Source organism: Terrapene carolina, unplaced genomic scaffold (assembly GCF_002925995.2).
Source record: "Terrapene carolina triunguis isolate 2854851 unplaced genomic scaffold, T_m_triunguis-2.0 Scaffold97, whole genome shotgun sequence".
Lineage (NCBI taxonomy): Eukaryota > Metazoa > Chordata > Testudines > Emydidae > Terrapene > Terrapene triunguis.
In genome coordinates this window covers 24797-52634 of record NW_020664448.1, presented here as the reverse complement: position 1 = coordinate 52634, position 27838 = coordinate 24797, and the positions used below count along the sequence as shown (strand labels likewise).

The following is a 27838-nucleotide window of genomic DNA, read 5'->3' as shown; positions in this document are numbered from 1 at the left end:
ACTTTTTATTGTAGAATAGAGTCACAAGAAAGGTTATGAGGTGTTGAATGTGACATGGACAGAGTCGTTTTGCTTTTAAATTAACTGTCTTGAAAATGCACAAACTTCTCTAGAAAAGGGGTGATCAAAAGTCAATCCCTTTATTTCAATCAATTCTGCAGTATGGTCACCTCCAGATCTCGTGTCTCTCCAGCCCCAAGATCATAGTCTTGTTAGAAATACCAAAATTGTCCACTGAATGTTGAAAACAGTTCGGTACATATATTGCAGATACAAAGGGTCTTGCATTAACATCTTCTATAAGCTGCTTACTGGAAGAGAATGGTCTAAACTTTGGGTTGTAATAAGCAGCACAAGAGCAAGAATTCTATGTACAGCCTTGTTCTTAGATTTTATCACAACAATGTTCTCAAAGCTTATATATACACACTTCATATATACTGTACAGTCCTAGAAAGGTAGCATTGCTATTATTTGGAAGTGCTACATGGCCTAGGTTCTAACCTAGCTAGACTTTAGCCTTGTTTCTTTGTTCATCTGTTTCCCACACACCACAAATGGTCAGAGGTCAGAAAGCTGGTATCTCCTCACCATCCCATCTCTGCAGCATGTATAGATTTGTTTCTCCCATGTAGCTACCTAGAAGAGGGAAATGAAAATATTATTTAAAAAGAAAACTTCTTACATTATCATCCTCCTCATCTGCTTTTCTCACAGCGCCTTAGTGCATTTTCCTATGCAACCCCATATGGCTGGGGAAAAACTTCTTTCCTCTTAAATCCATCCTTAAAACACCCCTCTCCCATGAGGCCTACAAATCACAATAATTGGCCACTGGCAAGGTGAAAGACCAGCTGGGGCTGCTTGACAACTCACAATAGAAACATACCCATATTAGACAGGGACTTCTCCCTCTTCCCCCCTCCCCCCCCGCAACTGTTTGGATAGCATTCAGCACAATGGGGCCCTGATCCCTGACTGGAATCTCTATGAGCTACCACAATATAAATATATAGTGAATGGCCTTTAACCTCTCCCTTGACTGTTAGGACTTCAAGGTGATGCCAGAGATTCTTGGAAGGGTAATTGCCCCATGATGTTCGCAAAGGATTACAATGGCATGATCATTAGGATATTCTGAAGAGGATCTGCTTACATTGGTATCTCCGTGTTAACAATTGGAAATCCTACTGGTACCACCATGGACAGGGCAGTTTGCTACTGACAGAAGCTCATGTACTTCCCCAAATGCTATATTATAGTGGATTCTGAACTCAGCAAAAGTCTGAAGAGAAATGGGAACATTTGAATGTTTTTATTTTCTGAGATGGGAAGGAAAGAAATCAGCGGCCCTCGGAAAAAGTATTCTCCTAAGCTAGCCATAGAACAACACTGGCTTAGCTGAAAATGCAGCAGTTTCCCTGAAGGAAAACTGGAGGAAGAGGGAAGACGACACATTAGTAAATGGTGGGTGGTCCTGTTGAAAAGCACTGTTGGGCATGTTTCTTGGTGTCCATTTTTCTTCAGATTTGCCATTATAAAGATGACTGTGTAACAGCACTTGGGGTCTACAATGTGACAGCTAAAAGCTTTATAGTCATTCAGCAACAACTTTTAGAAACAAGGTTTTTGGGGGGGTTTGAAATTGTTTCAAAGATGACCAATCAAACGCACTCCATTTACAAGATGGGCTTTTCTGTCAGATCTGAGAGAGAAGATGGATTTCTTTTGCTCACGGATCACCACCAGTTAAAAGTCTGTAGGCCAAACTCTGCCCTCGGGTATGCTGGCCTACGCTGCCTTCAGTGGGGTATACTGTTGGAACAGATGGCAAGATATGACTTTGCAATAGGACTGTCAATTAATTGCAGTTAACTCATGCGATTAACTCAAAAAAATTAATCGTGATTAAAAAAACTAATTGTGATTAATCAGAGTTTTAATCGCACTGTTAAACAACAGAATACCAATTGAAATTTATTAAATATTTTGGATGTTTTTATACATTTCCAAATTATTGATTTCAATTACAACACAGAATACAAAATGTACACTGCTCACTTTATATTATTTTTGATTACAAATATTTGTACTGTAAAAATGATAAACAAAACCCAGTATTTTTCAATTCACCTCATAGAAGTACTGTAATGCAATTTCTTTATCGTGAAAGTGCAACTTACAAATGTAGATTTTTTTTTTGTTACATAACTGCACTCAAGAAATAAAACAATGCAAAACTTTAGAGCCTACAAGTCCACTCAGTCCTACTTCTCGTTCAGCCAATCGCTAAGACAAACTAGTTTGTTTACATTTACAGGAGATAATGCTGCCTGCTCCTTATTTACAATGTCACCAGAAAGTGAGAACAGGTGTTCGCATGGGACTTTTGTAACCAGCATTGCAAGGTGTTTAGGTGCTAGATATGATAAACATGAATATGCCCCTTCATGCTTCGGCCACCATTCTAGAGGACATGCTTCCATTCCGATGACGCTCGTTAAAAAAATAATGCATTAATTAAAATTGTGACTGAACTCCTTGCGGAACAATTGTATGTTTCCGGCTCTATTTTACCTGCATTCTGCCATATATTTTATGTTATAGCAGTCTCAGATGATGACTCAGCACATGTTGTTCATTTTAAGAACACTTTCGCTGCAGATCTGATAAAATGCAAAGAAGGTACTGTTACGGAGTCCCCAGGCGATGCTTTGGAACTGCTCCCCACAAAGCCAGTTAGGACTTTGGTGAGCCTCCTCTTCCATAGAGCAGACTGTTTTTAGGGCAAGAAGCTTACACAGCTTTACCTTTTGGGTTTTTCCTGGGAGCATTTAGCATATGCCCCTCCGTGAGCTTCCCACAGTGAGTCCGCCCAGGCGGGGTTCTGGGGAAGCCAGAGGTCCTGTACGCACCCCCACTTCGCAGTCAGACATGACTCTTAGCCAGCCAGTAAAACAGAGGTTTATTAGATGACAGGAACACGGTTTAAAACAGGGTTTGTTGGTTCAGCAAATGGGACCCCTTTGCCGGGTCAATTTTGGGGCCCAGCAAGCCCGATACCCCCGTCTGCCCTCACTCCTAGTCCCCAGCCAGCTCCAAACTGAAAAACCCCTCCAGCCCCTTCTTTCTGGCCTTTGTTTTTTTCCCGAGCCAGGAGAAAAAAACCTGATCTTTTTGTTTTCAACACCTTTAGTTGGTACCTTGCAGAGGAGGGGCCCAGGCCATCGGTTGCTAGGAGACAGAGTGTTGGGCATTTATGTACACTGGCCCTTTGCTCTGCAGCAACTATACACCCTTATCCCACCACCTAGATACTTAAGAACTGCATAGGGGAAACTGAGGCACCCACACAGTATTCAGAGAAAACATTAAGAACATTTCCAGTTCGTCACAGGTACCAATGTGAGATTTCTAAAGATGGCTACAGCACTCGACCCAAGGTTTAAGAATCTGAAGTGCCTTCCAAAATCTGAGAGGGACGAGGTGTGGAGCATGCTTTCAGAAGTCTTAAAAGAGCAACACTGTGATGCGGAAACTTCAGAACCCGAACCACCAAAAAAGAAAATCAACCTTCTGCTGGTAGCACCTGACTCAGATGATGAAAATGAACATGCGTCGGTCCGCACTGCTTTGTATTGTTATTGAGCAGAACCCGTCATCAGCACGGACACGTCCTCCGGAATGGTGGCTGAAGCATGAAGGACATATGAATCTTTAGTGCATCTGGCATGTAAATATCTTGTGACGCTGGGTACAACAGTGCCATGCAAACACCTGATCTTACTTTCAGGTGACACTCTGAAGAAGAAGCAGGCAGCATTATTGGTTTTTCTGAGCGACTGGCTGAACGAGAAGTAGGACTGAGTGGACTTGGAGGCTCTAAAGTTTTACATTGTTTTATTTTTGAATGCAGTTTTTTTTGTACATAATTCTACATTTGTAAGTTCAACTTTCATGATAGAGATTGCACTACACTACTTGTATTAGGTGAATTGAAATACTATTTCTTTTGTTTTTTACAGTGCAAATATCTGTAGTCAAAAATAAATATAAAGTGGGCACTGTACCCTTTGTATTCTGTGTTGTAATTGAAATCAATATCTTTGAAAATGTAGAAAAACATCCAAAAATATTTAAATAAATGGTATCCTATTATTGCTTAACAGAGCGATTAATTGAGAGATTAATTTTTTTTAATCGCTTGACAGTCCTACTTTGCAACTGGAACCTGGTTACAAGGAGCGCTAAGCATCATCCTCAACACTGGCTGTACGGAGCTGGATCCTAATCCAGTGCTCTCCCCCAGAGCTGTGTTGACTCAGCAGGGTTTATGGGAATAAAGAGTAGCAAAAACTTACTCTGATTTCTGAAATCAACAGATGTGATTCGGAATATGCACAGTGGGCAGCTCAGCTGGGTAAGAACTGGGCCATTTTTACATTAGTCACTTTTCTAAATAGAATTGCCCTTTACAATAGATACGCCTGAATGCTGAGGTAGGAGCCCCTGAGTTCTAATCAGAGCTCTCTCTGACAATGAACAAGTTACTTAACCTCTCTGCCTCAGTTCCCCATCTGAGGGGAGAAATTACGCTACTGTTCCTCAGACAGATGACATGAGGATTTGTTTGTGTAAAGTGTTATTATTCAAATAAAAAAGTAAATTTAAAAATTCACTTCTCAAAAAGGTGCCAGCTCTGCTGGTTGCCAAATCACCAGACAATGGCAGCCATTGCAGAGTGGCACCTTTATTCCCCCTCGCTGGTACTCAGGCCAATAGTAAGTAGACTTAGCCATTACCTTGTATACAGGGTCACAGTCTGCTTCTGTGAGGTCAATTACGTGATCAAGATCTTGCTGAATAATAAAGCAGGTTCCATCACCTAGATGAAAAACGAAACAGGTAAGGAACATAGAACTGCTTGCAAGATAAGACATTCTCACAACTACAAACTGATGCAGATTGGCATATACAGGAACCGTTTTGTATCAGAGCCCAATCGTTGCTTTAAATCAGGGGTCAGCAACCTTTCAGAAGTGATGTGCCGAGTCTTCATTTATTCACTCTAATTTAAGGTTTCGCATGCCAGTAATACATTTTAACGTTTTTAGAAGGTCTCTTTCTATAAGTCTATAATATATAACTAAACTATTGTTGTATGTAAAGTAAATAAGATTTTTAAAATGTTTAAGAAGCTTCATTTAAAATTAAATTAAAATGCAGAGCCCCCCGGACCGGTGGCTAGGACCCGGGCAGTGAGAGTGCCACTGAAAATCAGCTCCCGTGCCGCCTTTGGCACGCGTGCCATAGGTTGCCTACCCTTGCTTTAAATCATAAGAATGAAGATGAACTGCACTTGTTACACAAAGCCAACAGAGTCCTTTGAATAGGGGTTGTGGGCTGGCAGTTTGGCCAGACAGACCCTCAGAAGATTGGGGTACCTCATGGAAGAGTCAGTTGTTTTGGGAGACCAATGGGGAATGATGACAGAACATCATGAAATGTTAGGACGTTAATGAAACACTGATTAACATTGTTCCCATTATGTCACTTGTCATCCATTTGCTGTGGACATGTTCTCTAAGGGTGTAATTTCCAGCTCGAGCAGATATGTCCATGCTAGCTCTGATCGAGCTAGTGCGCTAAAAACAGAAGCGTAGCCATGGGGATGTGAACAGCGGGAGGGATTAGCCACCTGATTATGATCCCACCGCTCGCCCCCCTGCAGCTACACTCCTATTTCTAGTAAGCTAGTGCAGGTCTATCTCCTCGAGCTGGAAATTACGTCTCCAGCTCCTGTGTAGATGGACCCAAAATGTCACTTGGACAGCCAGCTATCACCCTGCACCACAACCCAGGAATTCACAGAGAAAGCAGAGCTGCATGATCACAGTGAGACGCTGGGTGAGCATATGGAGGGATGTGAACATATCCAAGAGGAGAGATAAGAGCAACTCCAGCTAGCCCTTTGGAAGCTCCTCTCCAGCACCAGACTGGAAACATGTTAAGAGGTAAAAAAAATAGATACGATCTAAAAGCTCTGGTGTTTGGTCAGAACATATTCATCACATCCTCTTAATTCACTGGGGGCCTGCTTCTGAACAGCCTGGTATAGATTTATACCTCTGCAAAGTGGGTGGGAAACGCTCCCAACACAGAACAGTAGCATTACACGCCCATTTTGCAGAGCCGTAAGAGACTCCATGAGGAGCAAGGCAGAGGAGAATCAGGCCCTTGTTTTATAAAATCCCTTTAACAGTTCTTCTCTGCTTCAGGGAACCGCAAGCTGAAACTGACGTGTCCACACACTGCAAGAAATGTGCAAAAGTGTCTTACGAGGATGACGATTAAGGTAACCACATTGCAAAGTAAACACTGTTGCCTCAGTAACTCTTGTATTACCTTGGCTGGCAATAAATCCATCTCTATAAGGGAGCAGACAAAGCACTGGTGCTCCTGATCGATGAATGATCTGAACTGGAGCCCTAGAAAAACCAGCAAAAACAAGGTCCAAGTATTATAATCAAGGACCACACTGTTGTATTAATTTAGATGGAATATATGGGCCAAAGTTGTTAACATAACCCAGTCAAAGTTTAACATTAAACAGTGTTAAACAAGGCTCGGTATAGACCTCAGCTTTCTTAGTACCAGGGCAAACACACCATTAAATATCCTTTTAACCTCTTAATAAAGATAAAGAAAAGAAGGAAAACACAGTCAAAGCATTTGAAAAGTAAAGTATTAAATAAGACTGATTTTAATAACATCCCTTGTTCCCTCTCTCTCTAGCTGGAAAGAGTTTTTAGAAGAAAAACTCCTTGTGTTTGACAGTCTCTTAGATGATATCAAAGACGGCAATAACTGTCCTTTGGCGAAAAGAGACTTTAGTTGAGATGGGCTGGAAGTGTTGTTGTTAAACTCTGATCCCGTTTCATCCCATGTGATGTCTGGGATTCAGCTGGAGCTGATGGTGATAGTGATGGTCATCTGGGTCCCTCTCTCTGGCTCAGTCTGGTCAGGACATCTCTCAGGGTTTGCCTGACAAAGACCCAGGGCCCCAGGAGATGGCGGCAGCCATGATGGTGAAGCTTGCTTCAGTAGCCTCTGTTCTCTCTTTTCCCCCAAAAAGTTTCTTTCTTCAAGCATCCAGAAAGGGAGTGGTGAGTGGAACAGCCCAACCCTTCATTTTGTCTATCAATTAGGCCTAGTTTTTGACACACCAATTTTGGTTCATTAATTTGAGGACCCACATTTTCTTGTTTACAAACCTGACTTCAACACAGTCCTTGAGCTAGATCAGTAGGCTTTTTTGTTGGACTAATTCAGTTTTGTGTCTGGTTTTCTTGCACCTGTTTATAACGTTCTTTACTAAAGATAACTTGACCTATTTTTCATGGTTAATTCCCAAACAGGCAAAAAGTTATAGGCCCAACTGTCAGGACACCTCCCATATGCAACATAATAAAGAACAAGCAAACAGAACAGAGAAGAAAGTGATTAAAGATGTATCAGACAACCATTAGGGTCACATGAATTATACAGAGTGAGACTGGAAAGCTGGTGGTTAGTCACCATGGACAAGGGATAAAACTGGAAAGATAGAGACACATCCAGTCTGCAAAGCTCAATATTTTATCCTTCAGTGGCTAGATCAGGGCAATGTAATAGTAATATAAGGAGATATACCTATCTCCTAGAACTGGAAGGGACCCTGAAGGGTCATCGAGTCCAGCCCCCTGCCTTCACTAGCAGGACCAAGTACTGATTTTGCCCCAGATCCCTAAGTGGCCCCCTCAAGGACTGAAATCTCAACACTGGGTTTCAGCAGGCCAATGCTCAAACCACTGAGCTATCCCTCCCACCCTCAATGATTCCTCCAGAGGCAATTCCAGAAGATCTAAAGGGATCTAAATGCTAGTTCGTTTGTAGGCAAGCACCAGGATTCCCTCCGTGCAGAATTTAAAGAGATTATCCTTAATGAAATAGATGAAAGCTTGGAGACTTTCCAATAACAGAAAAATAATTTTTCAGACATGGAATGCTAAATTCTGTCATGTCTTCATCCGAAGGTATCATCTTGACATCCTCCCAATTAGAATGTGCATTTGGCACTAATATAAACAAAGTTAATCATTACACTGTATGTACGAGCTTGACTAAGAGCTTTCAGAAAAAGGAAACACTTGGCAGTGGGCAGATCAATTCAAAAATACTAAATTGGAACGGGAGAATCATATTGCAAGCAGAATGCACCATTTATAAGGCGTGTTATATCTCAGGCCTAAAGAATTAAGCTCATTGTCAGAGGCAATGGGGGATGGGATTTCCATCTGGTGGAAGGCGTTTAAAGCTGCACTGGTTGCATGACAGCTGATAAAATGATGTGGTAGGAAGAAGTGCTGCTGCTTTGAACTGTTTTATATTTAACTCCTACATTATTGTGATTTTAAGTGTATGTCAAGAGTATCCAGATCTTTGGAGGGGCGCACACTCAGCATAAAACCAAAATCTACATAAAGCAAGACAAATTCCATTCTTCAGTATCTCAGCAGTCTATATAAAATGAATCCATATTGTAGTCTCAGTCCAATTCCTAGTGGAAGAGAGTCTACAACAAAACCACCACGAACACACGTGGCATCCTCATTGGTCATCTCTGTAGAGATACCAAGGGCTGAATAGGCCAGAGAGATCGAGTTGTTCTCTCACTTCTAGCAGGAGTCCCTTCAGATCAGGCCTGAAGCACAGAGATAGGGCACTAAGAAAAAGACTGAACAGTAACTGACTCTGATACGCCTGATCTGTGGCTAACTATAGGAGCCAGCATCCCAGGGATATCGGCACTACTGGCGCTTGTGCTGTACCTGCTCTACAGTCACCACGGCTGTTAATTTAGCTCCTTTCACCAACACTGAATTCACTGCTTTAAACACTCCACCACACCTGCCACTCACTTTGTATTTCTCACATCCAGCTGATATATATTTCCATCCTGAGTCCCTGCTAGGAGATAGATGCTTGAGAGGAAGGTACAGCAGTTAAATGCATCGGATCCAACAAAAAGAAACACCTGGGAATGAAAGGAGAGAAGACTTTAAATATCAGTTTATTCACGGGTAGTGTGAAAGACAAAACCCAGCAGCTTTATTCTTAATAGGCGTCCCAGGGAAAAGGAAATGAGTGATTTATTTAGGAAGTCATGGATACGGTCACTTCCATGAGTTATCACAGACAATTATATGCAACCTGTCAGATGCAACATGGGGCTAACAGCTCTTTGCTTCATCCCAAGACATCCAGAGGCAATAATGCAAAGAAAGCCTCCAGGAATGATCCTGTCATACTAGCATTGGCAATATATGTAGTTAATACTGCTGGGGTTCCCCTGGAGAGAGAAGGTAGCACATCATACAGAGACAGCAGGGACAATACTGGGCATATAATACCCCCCGTGGTCTTCCTCCAGCCTTCCTTGCAGGGCCTAGAAATCTCTCCTCTCCCTGCTAATCTTGCAGCAACCTCCCTCTGTTTCAGGCACAACTGTGTTACAGTTGGTGGAAGAGTCTTCTCCAATGCAGCGTTTGCCATCTCTCCATTACTTTTCCAAACTCAGATGGTTCTCCCGTGTTTCTACCTCTTCAGTCTCTGTCCTCTATTTAAATTTTATAAGAGGATTTAAATCTGGCCCATGTTTTGGAAAAGTGTGTACAGGAGATACCATACAAGAAAGGAACCTGTACTGTGTAAGGCAAACACCTGTCCCAATACCGGAGACTGTACTTGTATAAGATCATCACCACCAGTCTTAACACTTTGTGCATAGGATCCACTGCCTCAATTTACAGTCACTGGTGTATAAGAGAACAAGTATTTAAAGCCAAATAATATCATCAGACCTTATAAACCCATTCTTGATGCTTTATGGGGTACACTGGTATTTTAGCCCTTTGCTGCTTACATTAACGTGCCAGTCATTAGACAGAACTAGAGGAATTGTTAAGGCAGCGTTTGCTCTGAGGGAGCAGTACTTGATTTATGGATATATTCTGACATCCAGAGGCCACTGTTTAAATCCTTGGAAAGAAGAGTTAAAGTTGGGATTATAACTACTGAGTTCATTAAGGGAGATGCGATTTGCTCACTGCGTAGATGGAGCTATTATGAAGAAGTCTTGCACAGCTACTCCCAATTGCTTCTTCACATGTCATTACTGGTATGTCAAGCTTTTGGCACAAGCACACTCTAGGCCCCCCACTTCTTGAGGCTCTATCATAGGCCCTATGCCATTACTGCACACTTCCCATTCCTATTCCAGCTGAGCTGCTCTAAGTCTGTCTTGCAAGTGAGAGAGAATCCCAGGCTCCCAGCTGGTTAGACCAGACCACGCACAGTTGACAGGAAGGCAGAAGGTACTGGTTGGTAGACCACAGGTCTCCATCTGGTAAAATGGCACAGGTGCTCAATAAGGCGGCTTTAGTGAAGGACATTTTGGGGCAGGCCGACGTTATTGTAAAAATGAGACACACTACAAATCTGTTGTTGCTGACCAGAGAAGAAGCCATCGCTTGGAGTGATCTCATACAGATTGTATGGAGGGTGGGAGTCAGATCAAATACATTCTTCCAATGAATTTTAAAAAATAATGTAATCCTTCTATGAAGGATTTTTTTTAGGAAATGTAAGAGATGGATGCAAATTAACAAGATTATGCTAGGCTGATTTTACACTGGGCTTTCAAACAGAACCACAGTTTTTAGAGAGATTGTACCCATGTTTTTCTTTCTTAAGCCATTAAGGCATTTTTCAGGTATTACAACATAAAACCAAACATCACCAGGCAGTTGAAAGGGGAGGCCTTAAAATCCAAGGGAAAATGTGTGTGGACATTAAGAATTCCATTGTGCTTTTTGTAAAACTAGGATTTGCCTTGGGGTCCTTGGCAAAAATTCCACACCCCTGCCCTTCCACTTTTATACTGTCAGTGATACCACCCCCCTAGAGAAGGCTGTATTTCAACAGTGCTGAATGCATAATTTGCAAAGCATTTTGGGATTAGACACATGATAAAAAGACCATTTTGAACCTCTGCATTAAAATCCAGATCACAACATAAGAAAGGGAGGAAATGCAAAGTTATAGCTGCTACCACACCTCTGCCCCTTTAGTGTTAAATTTATGTCTTAATTTACAGGTGTAATAGCCACATTTTCTGAATTTTGTAGTTAAAAATTGCAAACTTCTATAAGCAGTTTTTGCATTTAATTTCCTTTAGAAAAATAAATTATTATACACTTAATGGAATTTGTTACATATCCTCATTTCAATGTGTAATCACTGCATTGGTTTCAATGCATCACACTCCCGATATGCATGCTCCAATATTTAACTGGTGCATTGCACACCTGTATGTTATGAAGTCAGGAGAAAAAGTGTATTGCAAACAACAAGCATTTGGAACTCATTTAATGTCTAACATTTCATCTTATAACATAGTTTTTTATCATAAGAACCCTGTGACGGGTTTAATATATGGCGATATACCTATCTCATAGAACTGGAAGGGACCCCGAAACATCGTTGAGTCCAGCCCCCTGCCTTCACTAGCAGGACCAAGTACTGATTTTGCCCCACATCCCTAAGTGGCCCCCTCAAGGATTGAACTTACAACCCTGGGTTTAGCAGGCCAATGCTCAAACCACTGAGCTATCCCTCCCCTTATAGGTCAAAAGGTGCCAAGAGGTTTTGAATGGACAGTAGTGAACAGGTCTCATGAGATACTTACCGGCTGCCTGCTCTGTAATCCCACACCTTGGAGCTTTTTGTCTTCCCGAGCCAACAGCAGGATTTTCCCTTCTGTCCCAATTTCTCGTTCACCTGTTAAAATTCTAATTGTTAACATTATTGGCAGTATTGCAAGGCATCTTAGCAACAGAATTGGGGAGGCTTATGCTGATGGTACCAAAATCTCTACCAGACGCTCATAGGACGTACCTCTTTCTACATGGAAATCCAGAAGGTCCCTTTGAGGTTGAGACCAGTACTTGGTTTGGCAAAATGTCTGATGCTTTTGGGGTGGGAAAGGGGAAGAAAACACCCTTTTAACTAGGGAGGGAAAAGCAAGGAGATTCATGTACCAACAGACAAAATACTCATTTCCAAAGGCCTCAATTATATAGGGCCTAATCTTACTCCTGCTGAAACCCATGGCAAAGCTCCCTGTGGAGCAGAAGCATACCCCTAAACAACAAGAATGGCAGTGTGGACCAATAATCACACAGATCCTAGAGCCAATGGAGCCTCCTGCTAATTTTAGTCAATACATTAATGTTAGATGTAATATAAACCACATTAACGAGTATTATGCACATAGTATGAATATAATACATGTTACAGATATATAGATATACACACACAAATAAATTAGTGTTGGGAAATTATGTTAACTAAACGTATTACGCTCTCCCTACAGTTCAGTTCATCCATGTCAAAAATCCCACTACACTTTGCAAAGCTGAACTCAGCTTTGGCAGTAGAAAATGGGAAGCCTGTCAAAGCTAAGATATATGAACGGTGTGTCCTAGCACAGGCTGGGATGCTTCTCGGCTCTCTATGAGCTGAGGGGTGAAAACATTATCTAGAACAGAGATAAGAAAAGTATAGAACAAAACAACAACTGTTACGAACTGGTGGGCTGGATTTTAGTACAGACTTTTGTAACTTGTAAAATCATACTAGAAATACTACTAGCTGAAATGCCTGTCTTTGAAGCACAGCTTCTGTATAAACAAAGACCATACTGGATCACATCAAAGGTCCATCTAGCCCAGTATCCTGTCTTCCGACAGTGGTCAATGCCAGGTGCTTCAGAGGGAATGGAACAGAACAGGTAATCATCAAGTGTAGGGTAACCAGGCTGCGAGATAAGAATTGCTTCCCAGAAGGAGGGTATGTATGTTTGCTTTTTGTACTGTACTGCTTTGTCTTTAGACAATAAATTTGGCTACGTTCAGTTATTTGGTCTCAAACATTTTTAAGAATGAACTAGGAGTGTAGTCAAATAATTGGCTACACCTTTTAGTCTATATCATCCTCTAAAAAGGAACTGTATTCGTCAGCTTCTCTCAGGACTCCAGTGAGCAACCCTGATGGCCCGCTTCCCTTCCTCTTGAGTTTATGCTGTCAGATGAGACCGCTGAGGATGGAACTGCTGCCCAAGCGAAGGATTCCCCTCTCATAACAGTAGTTACGTATTTTCCTTAGAGTCTGCACATGGCACGTCTGAACTGTACAGCTTTTTAAGGGAAAAAGAAAACCTCTATATATTACTTACTAGGTGCATTTTCAGGTGAGCCCAGATTTATTGTATTGTCAGCAACGCCCAGAGCAATGCCATTCACAGGAGAACCACAATCTGCAACAACGCCTAGGCAAGCAGATTTCCCACAATCCCAGAGGCGGGCAGTGCCATCTCTAGAACTGGAAATGACATTTCTTCCCCGATCCACAATGGCTGTGTCCAGGATACCTACACCAAAGCAGAGAAACCTCTCAGAAGGGTAGAAGCGAGGAAGTTACAGCAAGGCACCTATCTTGCTTTAAAAAGCTGGAAAGCATGCACCAGAATCTCTCAGGCAGTAGGCCGTTTGGGTGAAATCCCACTGGAGTTACATCTGCTCACACCAGAACTGAATCTGGCCCCTGAGCTAGATAACCCGATCATGAATTTGGACAGGTTAGTGATACCTGTTTATTCCAGATACAGCAACATGGAAAGCATGTTCCCTTACAATTTTATATCACTGTTGTTTCTAACATTTAAAGAGGTATATGAATAGTTACAAGATTTAATTAACTGTCCGCATACAGAAGCAATGTTCAAAGGCAGCAAGTTCAAATGCCAGGACTATTTTTCAAACAAAAGTCAACTGCAACCAGACAAAACCAAATTTAATTATTCTAGCTGACTGCAGCTGCTGAGATTGCTTGCGATCCAATTATGCACACAATGGATGAAGTCAATTTTGGAGACAACAGAAGTCTGCTAGATTTCCTCTCACTGAAGCTCTGCTACATTTCCTGTCAGATTAATTTACAATATTGTTGCAATACATCTGCAAAGCCTTTTGCACGTTTTAAAAATACACAAAAACGTACCAAGTGAAAATTACGGTAGGCTCACTGCAGGAGACGAAAAAGATACTGCATTAACATTTTGCTCAAGTATTTGGACAGATAGATGCCACTTAGGCTATGTGTACACTGCAACTTGTGTCAGCCTAACTTAAGTCACTCGGAGGCATGGATAAACCAGCCCTCTGAGTGACATAAGTTACACCGACATAAGCGCTAGTGTGCACAGCGCTATGTCGGCGGGAGAGCTTCTCCCACCCACATAGCTACCGCGGCTCACGGAGGTGTTTTTATTATGCCATTCCTGTCCCCTGCCCTCTTGTCAGGTAATGACCGTCCCCTAATTCAGCATGACAAACAGACTTCGTGCTCTGAGGCATGAACAGTGTCTTTACTTGTTTTATGAGGCACCTACAACATTGCTGGACATTTGAAAAATATCATCTGAAGCAATGGTGGTACAACCTTTATTATCTGAATGTCTTGATTAATGCTGAATAAGCATTTATAATGGAAGGAATTTTCAGTGTAATGCATATAATCAGGGATATGAGCCTATTTAGGATAACAAGGAGTTCGACTGTCAACTGTACAGAGGAGGAATAAAATGCTATCCTAACTCTATGTTCACAACTCCGAGCAGACTATTGTGCTGTTCTCCCTTCTTTTCCCTATTATACAGATTCAAAACCTGAAATGCAACATGAACAACTTCAGGTGTTTAGAATAGCAGCCGTTTTTGTCTGTGTTTTATATACACATGCTTGGAGTCTGAAGAAGATATTTAAAGCATCTAATGTTAATGCACAGCACAAAAATGTACTAGGTTGATGCTTGAACTTTAGCCCTCTGGTGTGATGTAATTAGACAGGCAGCAAATTAAGCATTTTAAAGGCTAGTTCGTGTACCTCCTTTGTGACCTTTAAACGTTACTACGCAGCTGGCATCTTCTGCTGACCAGATCTTTAGCTGGGCGTCCATTCCCCCACTCAGAACCACAAGGCCCGACGGGAAAAACCTGCAACAATTCACATCATACACATGGCCTTCCAACAGTCTCTGGAAAAACAAAGAACGGTGTGCTAGTTCCACTGTTATCACCCTGATGCCATCCTGTATTACGTTATTCAGTACTAGGAAAGCATAGTGTTTCTACCTAAATCGTGGACATGGTCAAGTCCCCCATGAACATAGCCAATTTTCTACAGTGGGATAAGTTCAGAAGCAGACAGTGAACAACTGCACCGTAGCTACCATCACTTCTAACTATCCTTCCATGTTCTAAATATTGGGACTCATCACCATGGCCTCTGAGCATCACTCCTCTTGGGAGATTACGCCACAATCTAATAGATCTTTGACCTCAGAAGTGAAATTTATGCTAATGTCTCACTCAAAGGACAACACCGTAACCACATTGGACCTCAGTGCACAGTCACCATTAGTTAGGAGCCAAAGCAGGACACTAGAATCTATGAACTTGAGACCAAAAAAACATAGACGAACCCAAAGATAGAGCCAAAGTTCTTACTCTTATTTCTCCATTAGCCGCCTGCCAGATTTTCATGGTTCCATCAGTGCTGGAAGATACGCCAAGGCCCCCGCCACTGGAAATATCAATGCAGATTATCTGTTTGGAAAGACAGCACCAAACAGTATGAGCATTTTACGTGACCCTGCAAACACATGCTTATTTTGCTCACTCCCGCAAGGGAATTTTGCACTGAAGGAGACCTGCTAACCAAAGCATTCAGTATTAACACCTATATAGAGATAGATATTGCAGATTTCACCATAGCAACTGAGCAATCATAGTCAATCACTTCACATGCATAGCTGAACGATTCTGGTCTGATAATACTCTCCACATACAAAGCACCTTTCATTTGAGGACCTCAAGATCTTTTACAGACATTGGCCTCACAGATGTTAGGAGGCACTTGTTAATAAATGTTAAGAATATGCTTAGCAAGGTCTTGGCTCTCTCATTTAGTCTAACAAAAAGAAAAAGGGTTGTCTCCCTTTTGGGGGGGGAAGGGGGCTTGAGAGAAGGGAATAGGTAGCTAAAATGAGTGTTTCCTGATTAAGGTGTATTATACAGACATTCTATGTCTCCCCATCAAGGACAAGCTGCTGGTATGATCTGACCTGAACCCAGGATTCAGACATGTTGACCAACTGGATTATCTGACTTGAACCACCTCAATTTCTTACAATTTGGTGGCATTTACAAGCAGAGACTTTGCTAATTGTTTTCTCTGGCTCAGCTCAGAGTTCTGCCTGGGCAAGGAGAGGGAGGGGATTTTGAAGGGCAGATCAGCAGCATGGAGGGATCGCAATAATTACATTTCAATTGGCCAGACCAAGTTTTTGGTTAGCCTGGGTTGAACAGGGGCCAGGGTTTTTCTACACTGTAGGCATCAGCCCCTTTTTGCAAATAAGAAACTGAAGTAATGAGGTTACACAACTGGCCCAAAACAACACAGTCAGTAGCAGAGCTTAGACTAGAATCCTGACGCAGTCCCTTGCTCTACAATATTCCCTTCCTTACACAATATGGTATCTAAGTGTAGCCTCTTCTGCTTAACTCCCAGTGCCAGGAAAGGGCATTGTGTTTGCGAGCATAGGAAAACAGATCCAAACCTGCAAAACATCAGGTTTGAAATACTCAGACACCCAGCAGCCACAGCCTTAAATTCTAGTAGGGCTGACTTCATCCTCATTAAGTAGATAAACTGACTCCCACACAATTTACCACTTTTTGTAACAGCAAACATTTGCCTTATATCCTTGCACAAATTTGTCTTTCCCCCAAAATATTGTGCATCATTGCTGTGATCTGGTAAACAGACTTCTTCTAATCTGAAGGGGGCTGCATTTTAGTTGTGGATGACGTAGTTTTGTAACGCATTGTGTAATCATATCACTTCACCCACTGATAAAGTACAGCTACTCCTGGGGTGGAATGTGACAGCTGGGTAACAGATCGTAGCAACAGTGAACAGTTAAGGACAAAACTAAGAATAGTCTTCAGCTGAAGGAAAACAGAACATAATTACTCAAATTGGAACTCTGATAGAATAAGGCCTTAGCTCCAGCACCCTAATAGAAAAGGATATGGGATCCTTACTACTAACAAGTGGTCAACACTCAGGTTTTATGTCTTATCTAAAATAAAAGCTTATCTAGTGGCATCATACTGAGGCATCAGTTCAATACCAACTCAGAATGAAGAATGCCACCTAATGATTTGCCACCACATGTTTTCCCTCGTTTCCTATCCAAGCAATGACCAGGACAAACTCTGTTTAGCTCATGAGTTCTGACAAGCAAGATCACAGCTAGGGGTGACATGGCTGCAGATCCGCAGTACTCCATTACCCATTTTAAACAAAAATGTGAATTTGTGGATTGCTTTTGGGTTTAAAACTATTTAAAATTCACATAAGAGCTCTGCTGGCTGGGGCTATTCAGTGAAAGCACAAGTCAAATCACTTCAGGCCTTGGCTACACTTGCAGCTGTACAGCGCTGTGAGGTAAACCTGTCTGCGAACAGCTGAGTAGGGAAAAGCGCTGCGGTCTGTCCACACTGACAGCTGACAGCGCAGTGGTGTGGCCACACTTGCAACATTTGCAGCTGTATTGGGAGCGGTGCATTATGGGCAGCTATCCCAGCATTCATGTGGCTACAATGTGCTTTTCAAAACGGGGTGGGGAGGGGGGGAGTGTGGGGGGAGAGAGTGTGCTTTTTGGAGCATGTCAGCTCTCTATTTTGCAAGTTCCGAACTCCCGGCGCCCTGCTCATTCATTTACTCACTCAAAGCCAGCTGCAGACTGTTTGCTTTTCTCTGTGGTACGAGCTTTGAAACCGGCACTTCCGCATTCCTGCAGCTTCTGGAGACACTTATGTATTCATGGAAATCAGGAAAAGCCATTCCCCTCTGCTTCTGTAGCTGACATTACTAATCTGACTTTCTCTTAACACAACCTCACTTTCTTTTAATACATACAGCTCTACCCTGATATACCGCGACCCGATATAACACAAATTTGGATATAATGCAGTAAAGCAGTGCTCCAGGGGGATGGGGCTGCGCACTCCGGCGGATCAAAGCAAGTTCGATATAACGCAGTTTCACCTATAACACGGTAAGATTTTTTGACTCCCGAGGACAGCGTTATATCGGGGTAGAGGTGTAGTTGTAGAGATGTGAAAATGCCACTTTCCCCAAACATACTGTGCATCAAGATGTGTTTTTACAAAGACAGAGCACATCTATTTTTCAGCATCTACTATAGCATTTTCTATAGCACCCATTACTACAGTATCTAAGCACCTCACAAGTAAGTTAGATCTGCATAGCCAAGTCCCTCGCAGACTTGACCGGTTTCTGCTCTTCTCCCTTCTGCGGCAGAACAGGTTTCGTTTGGGATACACACGTTTTTTAGTTTCTTTGGATAAGCTTTATGTAGAGTTATAAAATCAGCCAAATCGAAGGCTGATTTTCCCAGCCATGTGCTCCCTTCCAGTGCCAAAACGAAAGTCCCAGATCAAATTCAGCTTTGCTGCGTCATTTAAGAATGTGAGCAGCTCCCCAAAATAGAGAATGCAGAACAGGGAGGTGCAGGTACTATATGGGAGTAGAGGAGAGGGAGGAGCAAATGAAAAAGCACAAAATCCCACAAAAATAAGAATTATGTTTAAATAAAGAACAAAGCTGGGGCAAGGAGATGGACTAAAAGCCCAGGAAAGTGAGGAGTCCTTTGTTTATCCACAAAGCAGACACAGTACAGGCAGCAGTAGTGTGACCTTGCCCACGCTCCCCCGCCCTCATGCCTCGCCCCGGAACAGGAGGGTACACTTTAAGGGGTGAAAGTAACTCATTATTCATAAACCATTCAACCCTAGCCTCTCTGCTGAGTCTGCCAACAAGGGGATTAAGTACAGCGGTCATACCATGGATACTAGAAAGGCCAAGTTCACTTCCTCTAGGACAAACAGCCACCAGTTCAGCAGCTTTGCCATGACAAGCTTGGTCTGGACTTGAATTAGAGACCTAGAGTTGAAGAGTTCCATACCATTACTAGTCCCCTAGCCCAGCCTGTCACACTCTCTAGTGTTGTAATGATTTCTGCTGTAATTCACCAATTTTTCCCCTTTATGGTGGAACCTGCTGGGGGACCGGAGTGAGCAGAGACTGTAGTTAAAGTGCAGGATAGAGGAAAAGAGAAAACAAGAGCCAGCCAGAGGAGACTGTGGGAGAAAGGCATCCTTCCCACATTTTGGGCAGGTACCGGGTCACCCTGTATGTTTGTACGGGACCTGTCACATTGGGCCCCTGTTCTCACTGGGGTCTCTGAGTGCTACTAGAACAACAAATAAAGCATCTCAATCTCCCCTTTTACTTACACACAACAAGGCACCAAGGTGAAGTGACTTTCCCCATGGTCACACAGGAACTGTGGCCCAGTAAAAAACAAATGCTTGTTGCCTGATTCAGTCTTGTCCTTTAACCACTAGACCATGCTGCCTCCATGGGAAAGTGGGCCAAAAGTGATATTTTTTGGAGCCCAGTTATTGAAAGAAGGGATATGGAGTAGCATGGTCCCCGTGTAGGGTGAATGTAGTGCCGTTGATGTAGTTACTTCATGAATCATTGCAGTAGATCCAGTGGCACTCTGCTGATCCACAGAACCGCTCCTGTCAAAGCGGTGAAGCACCCAGTTGTCAAAGAGCGATGCTTTCCTATGATTTATTATAGGTACTGTAGTTGTACTCAGAGGCCGCTGTTAGGACCAGAGCCCCTTTGTGCTAAGCACTGTACAAACAAGCGTACAGGAAAATATGGTCCCTGCCCTGATGACATGACATTAATATGCAACAAAACTCAAATAATGTAACAATAAGGAAAGTGAAAATCTGATGGTTCTACGTCACTGGAAAGTTTGTTTTTTTTCCTTTTTTATTATAGCTGGTCAGTTCCTTGTAGCTGTCACAGTAGAACTGGATCTCGAGAAGGATTCCAGGGACCAAGGATTCCAGAGCCTTTTACCAAGAAAACCAAGTGCCTCTCTGCATCATATGTGACTGCTTCATGTACTTTGGGGGGCTGTTGGATGGAATTTAACTACGATTCGATTAGATTTACAGGTGACCCAAAAAACACAAAAGGCAGCAAAATGCAACAGCACCCTATTCTTCCATATAACTAAAGGGATCTCTATTTTAAGCTTCCCAAAGGATTGCAGAATTTACTTTGGATTGTTTTCATACACCACTCCTTTAATGAACTGGAGAGACCAAGTTTAAAGATAGAAAGTGGAAATACTAACTTAATTCCAACCTGATTAGACTAGTTTGTTGCTAAGTTTCTATACAAAGGCACGTTGCACTCCATTTGCTTCACTGGTCTGCAACAATTGCAGACAGATAAAGAATGTTATTAACATTCAGCTCCATGCATCTCTAATCACTCAGCAAGATTACTTACACTTTTTTGATGAATTCTGCAAAAGCTTGTGTATGGTGCCAAAAATTTTGTGGAAACATTTTCATGAGGGCAAGAAACGAGTATGCTTTTCTAAATGAGTGGGGGGAAAAAGATTACAATGTTGTTAGAATTAATTGTACAGAACTATAACATTTACAGTCATGTCTTACGTGCATGTACAGATGGAAAACAATCTCCTAAAAATAATACATCCTTACTATCCCTTCACCTCCTACCTGCTCATTTTACTGACTCATTATCTTGCCGCAAAAGATATATAATCCACAGCCTGGTCACACACCACCAAACTTCAGGATATTTAGAGAGCATTCCTCATAGTAGTAGCTAAGTGCCAGTACACCTAGGTGGACAAAGTACTTGGCCTTTCACTTTTAAGATCCTATTTTAAGATTAAAGATTTTAAATGAAAAAAGTTTGATGGCCTCTTTTCATGTCTAGAAGACACTGGTCCAAAACTGACCACATGCAACTAAATTCAACTAGTGCAGTTACCATGTCTAATCAGGAAAAATTGTTAAGCACTTTCTACGCTAAAGTTTAGATCATAAGGCAGTACATGGAAGAGCACACTGTATTGCTGGCATCACACTAGTGATTGACTGTAGCATTTTAATTTTGAGTACTAGCTACTTGCTGACCCTTCAAACATACAAATACACTGAAATAAGAGTACCTTGGTTATTTCATTTACAACAAATCCTTCAGAGGCTGAGATCTCTGGAATCCCATCTGAGCCTACTCCCTGGCATGTCAGGCTGCCATACAAAGTAGATTTCCCTGCAGTACAAAGAAATATTAAGGATCAGAGAAAATGATGATTTAGCATTTTACACATTTCACATGTAAATATAACCCTGTATTTATTCTCGGCCTTCAGCAATTTCAGTGACACACAGGCAGCCTATTCAGATCCAAAATTTAATCTTCCTTTATGAGTTTTTTTTTAATTAAACATTCAATTACTGAGATTCAATTTGGACAAAGGCACTGAATATATCTGGGAGAAAATTAATGAACATGATTGATATGCCCTGTCTATCAGGCAGAGAGGAAGGTTTGGGATTCACAGATCATAACAGGTGAAAGAGGAGGGTAAGAATGGGAGCTTTTGCTTAACTCAAATGGTCTGACAGGTTAGTAAAGAATAAATCTGACCAGACAAGCTTAACTGCTTTTTTAAAATCACAAAGTTAGTAGACGAAAAGAATGCAGTAGATATATTTTGATTTAACTAAAGCAGTTGATAGTATGTAAGGAACACTCACTTGAAAAATTAATTCACTTTAGCTTGGATTGGAACCATGTCCTATGGTTTGAAGTTTGCAGATGACATTAAACTAGGAGGAGCTGGACACAAGCGTAAACACTGACCTAACAAAAAGGGCCTGGACACAGGCAAAAAATAAAACAGGATTCTGCTTGGAAAACTGGGAGAAACCCACAAAACAGATAATGCTCAGATGCGAGAGCGAAGCCTGACAGCAAATAAGACAAGTGTGGCAACAAGGCGGCTATGAGTTCAGGCTGTATACGAAGCAGCATCACAACACATAAGGCAATATCTGTTCTCTATAAAGGCTCAATGTGAGCACACCTGGAACACCATGATCAGTTCTGGGTATGTTCCAACTAAGATATTGACAAATTGGAGGGTGCTCATGGAAGAGCAATATGAACATGGGGTGGGAGGGAGAAACATTCTTAAGGATCCTATTCTAAAGTAGTTCTTATATTACCCTCCTCATCACCTTCATAGCTGAGCACTCTCCAGAATGCATTAAGTGATGTACCTAACACCTGTTACATGTGGTTCATTCTCTCTCACTTCCTTTTACCAGAAAGAGAGGCATGTGTGGTACAGGGCTGTGGTTTATTAGGGCTTTTTACTATAAATCATACATGCTGCTGTGTGTTTATGTTAGAGATGGCAGATCAAAGCAGCATGCACTGCACTTGAAATAGAAGGTGGGGAGGTTTGTGATGGTCCTTAGTTCCTGGGGGAGTTTATTCCACAATCTGAGACCAGCCCCTGAGAAAGCACAGCCCCGTAAACAGATGAGCTTCACTCTTATGGTAGAAAGCTCCTTTGCGTCAGAGAAGCAGAATTGCTGACCACTCTTCATCCCAGAACTTTAGGCTCTTTTAGATATCCTAGGCCCAGACTATTTGAGCACCTTGAGGATATAGACCAAGATCTTGTACTTGATCCCGTATTCTATAGACAGAAAATGTAAAGAGTGGAGGACAGATGCAATGGTCTTGCAGTGGCCCATGTTGATGAAGCCTTCTGTACTACCTGAAGTTTTCTAAGGGTTGATGGCTTCATGTCCAGATATATTGCACTGCTGTAGACCAGATGAGAAGTGACAAAGGCAGGTATAATGGAGGTTAAGTTATTATCCACTAGGTCAAGTATCAGAGGGGGAGCCGTGTTCGTCTGTATCCACAAAAACAACAAGGAGTCCGGTGGCACTTTAAAGACTAACAGATTTATTTGGGCATAAGCTTTCATGGGTAAAAAACCAACTTCTTCAGCTGCATGAAGACTGTGTTAGTCTTTAAGGTGCCACCAGACTCCTAGTCGTTTTTGTCCACTAGATAGTGTTACTTGCAGATGCCGCTATGTGAGAGGTAAGCAGTGAAGAGAAATCCTGGTACACACCTAGACTACAGACTCAACTGACTAATTGTAAGTTTGTACCCTGAACGAACCAAAAGGACTACACTATGGCTGCAAACTCTGATGTAACAGGGCTTTTCCCTCTCTAAGATTTATTCTAAAGAGCTCAGCAGAAACATGCTCCAACCCCAGCTCCAACTCCCTTGAAGGAGAGCAGGAGGGCTTCATGTGTGCAGGCAGACACCCAGCTCTGAGTTTCTTGGGTCAGCACAGGGCTCAGGGTGTGTATATGATCTTCCTTTGGGGCCACTCTCCAGGAACACAGAACAAAGGGCAGGGCAGGGCAGGGCAAGAGGTGAAATCTGGCTGTATAGAGCTTGGTGGGGGTGTCACCACCCACACATTTCCTTTTTCATGGGCAGGTAAAGTGCTTCACCCCTATATGCCCCCCCAGCTCCATGTATAATGCATCATGTTAAGTGCATCACCCATCTCAGGGCCAGGAAGTCTCTTTCAGTGGCGGAGGAGTCGCCACTCACCTGGGCTCCTGCAGCTCAGCCAGGCTTCGCCTTCATTCCTCCTGTAGAGAAGCACAAAGGGCCTGTTACTTACAGACCAGACCAGCAGCACCGGGGAGGGAGCAGGACAGCCAGGACGCACAGAGGAAGGGTAAGGAAAGGGGGTCTCTGGGGTGGGGGAGATAGGGTATCGCTCCCCCAGCAGAGGGGGGCTCTGGGGTGGGGGAGATGGGGTATCGCTCCCCCGGGAGAGGGGGGCTCTGGCGCAGGGGGTGTTACTGCCGGGGGCAGGGCGGGCGCTCCCCGCGGGCGGGAGAAATGGGGGTGTCGGTCTCTAAGGAGGGTAGCGCGGGGGGGGGGGGGGCGGCTCCCACCTCAGCACCTGGTTCCAGTCGCTCTGGATCCGCATAGTCGCCGCCATCTTCCCTCGGCACCGGAAACGCCACTTCCTGACCCGGAAGTGCTGGGGAAAGCTCACCCAATAGGAAAGCGCCGCCTCCCCCCTCCCTCCCCACCGAATCCTTAAAGGGGCCGCGAGGCGGCGGCAGCGGAGACGGGGCCCTGCTGCGCTCAGGTGAGCGGTGGCGGCTGCTCGCACCACCCCGGTGCGTGTCTGGCCCGGCCCGGGCGCGTCTCGCAGCCGAGGGGTGGGTGGGACGGAGACCCTGGGGCTGCTGCAGGGGGCTCGGGGCAGTGCTGGGCGGGGCGCGGGGCGGGCTCTCGGGACGGAGGAGGCGCTGCGCTGTGCTGTGCTGTGCTGGGGGGGGCCCTCGGTGCCGGGCCCGCCCTGGGGGGTGGAGGGGGCCGGGGGGCCTGTATCTACTAGAATTCTTTGGGGGGGGGGCAACAAACATGTGTACAAGGGGGATCCAGTGGATTTAGTGTACTTAGATTTCCAGAAAGCCTTTGACAAGGTCCCTCCCCAAAGGCTCTTAAGCAAAGTAAGCTGCCATGGGATAAGAGGGAAGGTCCTCTCATGGACTGGTAACTGGTTAAAAGATAGGAAACAAAGGGTAGGAATACAAAGGTCAGTTTTCAGAATGGAGAGAGGTAAATAGTGGTGTCCCCCAAGGGTCTGTACTGGGATCAGCCCTATTCAACATATTCATAAATGATGTGGAAAAGGGGGTAAACAGTGAGGTGGCAAAATTTGCAGATGATACAAAACTACTCAAGATAGTTAAGTCCGAGGCAGACTGCGAAGAATCTCACAAAACTGGGTGATTGTGCAACAAAAATGGCAGATGAAATTCAATGTTGATAAATGCAAAGTAATGCACATTGGAAAACATAATCCCAATTATACATATAAAATGATGGGGTCTAAATTAGCTGTTACCACTCAAGAAAGAGATCTTGGAGTCATTGTGGATAGTTCTCTGAAAACATCCACTCAATGTGCAGCTGCAGTCAAAAAAGTGAACAGAATGTTGAGAATCATTAAGAAAGGGTGTCAAGTATCAGAGGGGTAGCCATGTTAGTCTGGATCTGTAAAAGCAGCAAAGAGAACTGTGGCACCTTATAGACTAACAGATGTATTGGAGCATGAGCTTTCGTGGGTGAATACCCACTTCTTCGGATGCATGTCATGTATTCACCCACGAAAGCTCGTGCTCCAATACATCTATTAAGAAAGAGAAAGAAGATAAGACAGAAAATATCATTTTGCCTCTATATAAATCCATGATACACCCACATCTTGAATACTGCGTGCAGATGTGGTTGCCCCATCTGAAAAAAGATATATCAGAATTGGAAAAGGTTCAGAAAAGGGCAACAAAAATAATTAGGGGTATGGAATGGCGTCCGTATGAGGAGAAATTAATAAGACTGGGACTTTTCAGCTTGGAAAAGAGATGACTAAGGGGGGATATTATTGGAGGTATATAAAATCATGACTGGCATTGAGAAAGTAAATACGGAAGTGTTATTTACTCCTTCTCAAAACACAAGAACTAGGGGGTCACCAAATAAAATTAATAGGCAGCAGGTTTAAAACAAACAAAAGGAAATATGTCTTCACACAACACACAGTCAGCCTGTGGAACTCTTCGCCAGTTGACGTTGTGAAAGTCAAGACTATAAGAGGGTTCAAAAAAGAATTAGATACATTCATGGAGGATAGGTCCATCAATGGCTATTAGCCAGGATGGGCAGGGAGGGTGTCCCTAGCCTCTGTTTGCCAGAAGCTGGGAATGGGCAACAGGGAATGGATCACTTGATGATTACCTGTTCTGTTCATTCCCTCTGGGGAACCTGGCATTGACCACTGTCGGAAGACAGGATACTGGACGAGATGTTCTTAAGAGTTATGAGCTGTATTAGTATTTCTAGTGGTGGCAGGATGTGGAGTACCTAGCAGCATGAAAATCAGTCAGCCAGCTAAAGGAGAAACCAAAGTAACTTCTTTTGCTCTGTTTTTAGGTTCTTGCATGTAAAAAATGTTCACTGGATCAGATGCTTATGAGTTCAAAGAAGAATTCTGGTTCATAGCTAATGGGAACACTATAAGACAGTAGTGCCATAAGAGTGATACCATGTAATCTGCCAAGAGAAATAGTGAGAATCCAATAGTTTGAGTCATTTGAAGTTAGATTGGACAAAGCACTAGAGAATATACTGTGTAGGTAGGTCATAACCCTGTACTCTTAGGAAACAGACCTAATAGATTTTTTTCCATCCCAGGAGAACTGATTGGGCTGATACGCTAGTAGAATAGATCACCCCTTTAGTCTGTGTTCTGACCCCTGCTGCTTCATTCCCCAGCTTCTCGGAGCAGCACAGCAAGCTAAAGGAATAAGCTATAAAGTGCGTCAGAGCTTGTTAATTTCAAGTTGATAATACTTTATTGGTGTGACCAGTTATACTTTATACAAGTGTTGGACAGGCACCTGGTGGATTCCTCTGAGGTAATGACAAATTAAGCATCTGCCTGTGACAGGGCTTCAGTGTATCGGGTTCAATACCGTGTCCATTTGCACTCTATGACTAAGTCAGTGCGCTTCACCAACATCGTAGTTAATAAGAATGGCCTTGTTATTTAGGCACAGCACTGATGTTCAACTGGCCTGGACTGACAGTGTAACCTGGGCAAATTGTGTCTGAGCTGAATTTTCAGAGGTGCGGAGCATCCACAACTCAAAGCTGAAGTCAGTGGGATGTGTGGCTACTCCGTAGCTCTGAAAATCAGGCTCTTTATTGCTCAGTGCCTCAGTTTCCCCCAGGGTGGGTAGAATGACACCCTGCAGGATCATTGTGAAACTTAAATCTTTCATGTTTGTAAAATTCTTTGAATTCCTTAGAAGATGCTACGGAAGGGGAAAATATTCACAAGGAGTATGGGAGGTCCCGCCAAGGTGGGGGCGGCAATAGGGAATGCTGGGGGCATAGATATGCAGAGTGAAGGCTGGGAGTACAGTGTCTCCACTGGCCCTTCTCCCCTCCCACCCCATCATTTCTTATTTATGATTCCCCAGTGGCACAAGGCCTATGATTGAGTTTTTTGTGACAGATTTTTCTAATGCCATTTTTCTCCCCCTGTGCTACTCTCTTCTGATCCCACACTCCTTAGATCCAACAAGATGCCTGGTCCCAGCCCTCAAGGTCACAACTGGAGCCAGAAGTCAGAAGACGAGGAGGATCCCTTGGATCAAATGATCTTGCGCACTGGCTGTGCCACTTTCCATTATGCGGTGCAGGAGTGCATGGCTGAACACCAGGACTGGAGGAAGTGTCAGCAGCAGGTACAGGCCTTCAAGGACTGCATGAAGGAACATCAGAAGCAACGAATGGAGGAATTGCAGAAGAAGCAAAGGTTAGCCCAGGCCAAGAGCTGATAGAAAAGACTCAAGCTTGAAGCTCAAGGGATCCAAGTCTAACTCAGCCAGAGCATGGAGAATTTAACTCCTGAGAAGTATCCTGCTGAATCAAAGAGGGATAAAACCTACTCCCTCTTGGGACTTGGCACGTGCATTAAGGGGACTGATCATAGTAATCAGGATGGGGGTGGCTTTGCTGATGATGTGTCACTGAATATTTTTTTACAGTGGAAA

At 43.2% G+C, this 27838-nt stretch overlaps 2 protein-coding genes across 3 annotated transcripts; one reads left to right on the top strand and one right to left on the bottom strand.

Annotated features, from left to right (window-relative positions):
* Positions 1 to 24226, bottom strand: PAAF1 (proteasomal ATPase associated factor 1). 2 transcript variants are annotated; one of them, XM_024213434.3, is made up of 12 exons: positions 24161 to 24226; positions 23808 to 23848; positions 21322 to 21425; positions 20628 to 20717; positions 15668 to 15766; positions 15045 to 15195; positions 13337 to 13531; positions 11789 to 11880; positions 8961 to 9076; positions 6406 to 6488; positions 4803 to 4885; positions 1 to 639 (listed from the first exon to the last, which is right to left on the bottom strand). In XM_024213434.3, the coding sequence occupies exons 1-12, from the start codon at positions 24205 to 24207 to the stop codon at positions 562 to 564; spliced, it is 1179 nt and encodes a 392-aa protein (XP_024069202.1). In that variant the 5' UTR covers positions 24208 to 24226; the 3' UTR covers positions 1 to 561. The 2 variants fall into 2 exon arrangements, with proteins under 2 accessions (XP_024069202.1, XP_024069203.1); XM_024213435.3 differs by lacking the exon at positions 24161 to 24226 and having other exon boundaries at positions 23757 to 23837.
* Positions 24227 to 24361: 135 nt separating this feature from the next.
* Positions 24362 to 27838, top strand: LOC112116111 (cytochrome c oxidase assembly factor 4 homolog, mitochondrial). Its single transcript, XM_024213438.3, has 2 exons — positions 24362 to 24391; positions 27358 to 27838. The coding sequence occupies exon 2, from the start codon at positions 27368 to 27370 to the stop codon at positions 27620 to 27622; it is 255 nt and encodes an 84-aa protein (XP_024069206.1). The 5' UTR covers positions 24362 to 24391; positions 27358 to 27367; the 3' UTR covers positions 27623 to 27838.

Bases quoted from the DNA above. Each gene is read 5' to 3' on its own strand.
- LOC112116111 (XM_024213438.3), top strand. From the start codon at position 27,368: ATGCCTGGTCCCAGCCCTCAAGGTCACAACTGGAGCCAGAAGTCAGAA.
- PAAF1 (XM_024213434.3), bottom strand. From the start codon at position 24,207: ATGGCGGCGACTATGCGGATCCAGAGCGACTGGAACCAGGTGCTGAG. The intron at 13,532-15,044 runs GTACACGAACTA...GCTTTGGTGTAG, and splicing joins GTTTAAAGGTCACAAAGGAG to GTATCCTGGACACAGCCATT. The intron at 640-4,802 runs GTAATGGCTAAG...TCCCTCTTCTAG, and splicing joins ACTGTGACCCTGTATACAAG to GTAGCTACATGGGAGAAACA.